The sequence below is a fragment of the Notolepis coatsorum genome (genome assembly GCF_963971535.1).
Source record: "Notolepis coatsorum genome assembly, chromosome: 2".
Taxonomy (NCBI): domain Eukaryota; kingdom Metazoa; phylum Chordata; class Actinopteri; order Aulopiformes; family Paralepididae; genus Notolepis; species Notolepis coatsorum.
The window spans coordinates 67,038,562-67,040,655 of record NC_140166.1 but is presented as its reverse complement, the minus strand read 5'-3'; the positions used below and the strand labels follow the sequence as shown (position 1 = coordinate 67,040,655).

The 2,094-nt window shown below is 63.9% G+C and overlaps 1 protein-coding gene across 1 annotated transcript in view; it reads right to left on the bottom strand.

Annotated features, from left to right (window-relative positions):
• cdh8 (cadherin 8) overlaps positions 1-62 on the bottom strand; it is a gene marked incomplete at both ends in the record, with an annotated part of 185,999 nt that extends 185,937 nt beyond the window's left edge. Inside the window, 1 exon segment of the mRNA XM_084308206.1 lies at positions 36-62. Coding sequence (XP_084164332.1) covers positions 36-62 — 27 coding nt within the window.
• Between the last annotated feature and the right edge of the window lie 2,032 nt (positions 63-2,094).

Genomic DNA, 2,094 nt, shown 5'->3' with positions numbered 1-2,094 from the left:
TGGACGGCGGAGCGGGTCAAGGCTATTCAAGACACCAAGGAGGCCCTGGCCCGTGCGGCCATGTTGGCCCACCCCTCGCCCTCGGCGCCCACCGCTCTCACCACGGACGCCTCTGATTTTGCTGTGGGAGCGGTGTACGAGCAGTGGGTTGGGGACGCCTGGCAGCCGCTTGCCTTCTTCAGCCGCCAGCTGTCGCCCAGGGAACAGAGGTACAGCACGTTCGACAGGGAGCTCCTCGGGCTGTGGCTTGCTGTCAGGCACTTCCGTTTCTTGCTGGAGGGACGCGAGTTTACGGCCTACGTGGACCATAAGCCGCTCACGCACGCCATGTCCAAGGCGGCGGAGCCGTGGTCCGACCGCCAGCAGCGCCAGCTCGCCTACGTGTCCGAGTTCACCACGGACATCCAGCACGTTGCTGGGAAGTCCAACCAGGTGGCGGATTGTCTCTCCAGGGCGGTGGTCGGTGCGGTGCAGCTGGGTTTGGACTACGTCAGCATGGCTGCGGACCAGGCCGCCGATCCTGCCGTCCAAGCTCTCAAGTCGTCGGACACTGGACTGCGCCTGGAGGAGGTAGTGTTCGGTGACGCGGGGGCTACCCTCTTGTGCGACGTCTCCATGGGTCAGCCACGGCCGGTGGTCCCCGCCAACTGGAGGCACCCTGCCTTCGAGGCCATACACGGCTTGTCTCACCCTGGCAGGAAGCCGTCATCGCGACTGGTGTCGGAGAAATTTGTGTGGCAGGGGCTCAAGAGGGATGTGAGAGCCTGGGTCGACACGTGCACCGCCTGCCAGCGCGCCAAGGTGCATCGGCACATCAAGGCCCCCCTGGAACAGTTCTCTGTGCCCGAGCGGAGGTTTGACCATGTCAACGTGGACCTGGTGGGACCGCTGCCCCCCTCGCACGGATACAACTACCTTTTCACCATGGTGGACAGGACGACTCGCTGGCCGGAGGCGGTCCCACTCTCCTCAACGACGGCCCCCGACCTGGCCCGGGCATTCATCGCGGTGTGGGTCTCCCGCTACGGCACCCCGGCTGATCTCTCCTCTGACCGTGGCTCACAGTTCACTTCGGAACTGTGGGCGGCGGTGGCGGGGAGTCTGGGGGTCAAGCTCCACTGTACGACCGCCTACCATCCGCAGGCAAATGGGCTCTGCGAGCGTTTTCATCGCTCCATGAAGGCCGCCCTTCGAGCCAGCCTCACGGACGGCGACTGGCTGGACAAGCTCCCGTGGGTCATGCTGGGGCTCAGGACGGCGCCAAAGGAGGACCTCCAGTCGTCGTCGGCCGAGCTGGTTTTTGGACAACCGCTACGGGTCCCCGGTGACTTTATTCCCAGGTCGACAGAGCCCTGGTCTGCCGCTGCTCAGCGTGCCTCGCTGCTGGACAGCGCCAGGACTTTCGTCCCAGTCCCGACTACGCAGCATGGGGTCCCTACGTCGAGGATGCCCCCGGAGCTGCACTCGGCGAGGTTCGTGTTCATCCGTCACGATGGCCACAGGGCTCCGCTACACCCTCCTTACGACGGACCCTTCCGCGTCATCGAGGCCAGGGCCAAGAACTTTGTGGTCGACGTGGGGGGTAGGCCTGAGTGTGTGTCCGTGGATCGCCTCAAGCCAGCACACTTGGACCTTGAACTGCCCCTGGACTTGGCCCTGCCGCCGCGCAGGGGCCGGCCCCCGGTCCTGCCTCCCCTGCCACGCCGGGGCCATTCCCCCCTGCGACCCCTCGGACCCCCCGCCGCTCGTGAGCGTCTGGTCACTGACCCCCATCCTGCTCGGCAGGAGGATGTGACGGACGCTGTCACACCCCCTCCCGCACCTCCTGACTTTACCTACAGTCGTAGGGGCCGGGCCATACGCCCTCCTCACCGTGAGGATGTCGTATATTGAGGTGAACACTGGGGGGGCTGGTGTAGTGACTACAGTATTGGTTCGTGTTCATCTTCTGACTATGTTGTGTAGTGGGAGGGAACTAATGATTTGGCACTGCGGCCAGAGGGGACATCTATTGCGGTTGCACTGGCTGTTATTCATTCATTACTGTGCTGGCGATTCATGTGCTTGTGTTCTTGTTTACTGACGTGGCTTTGT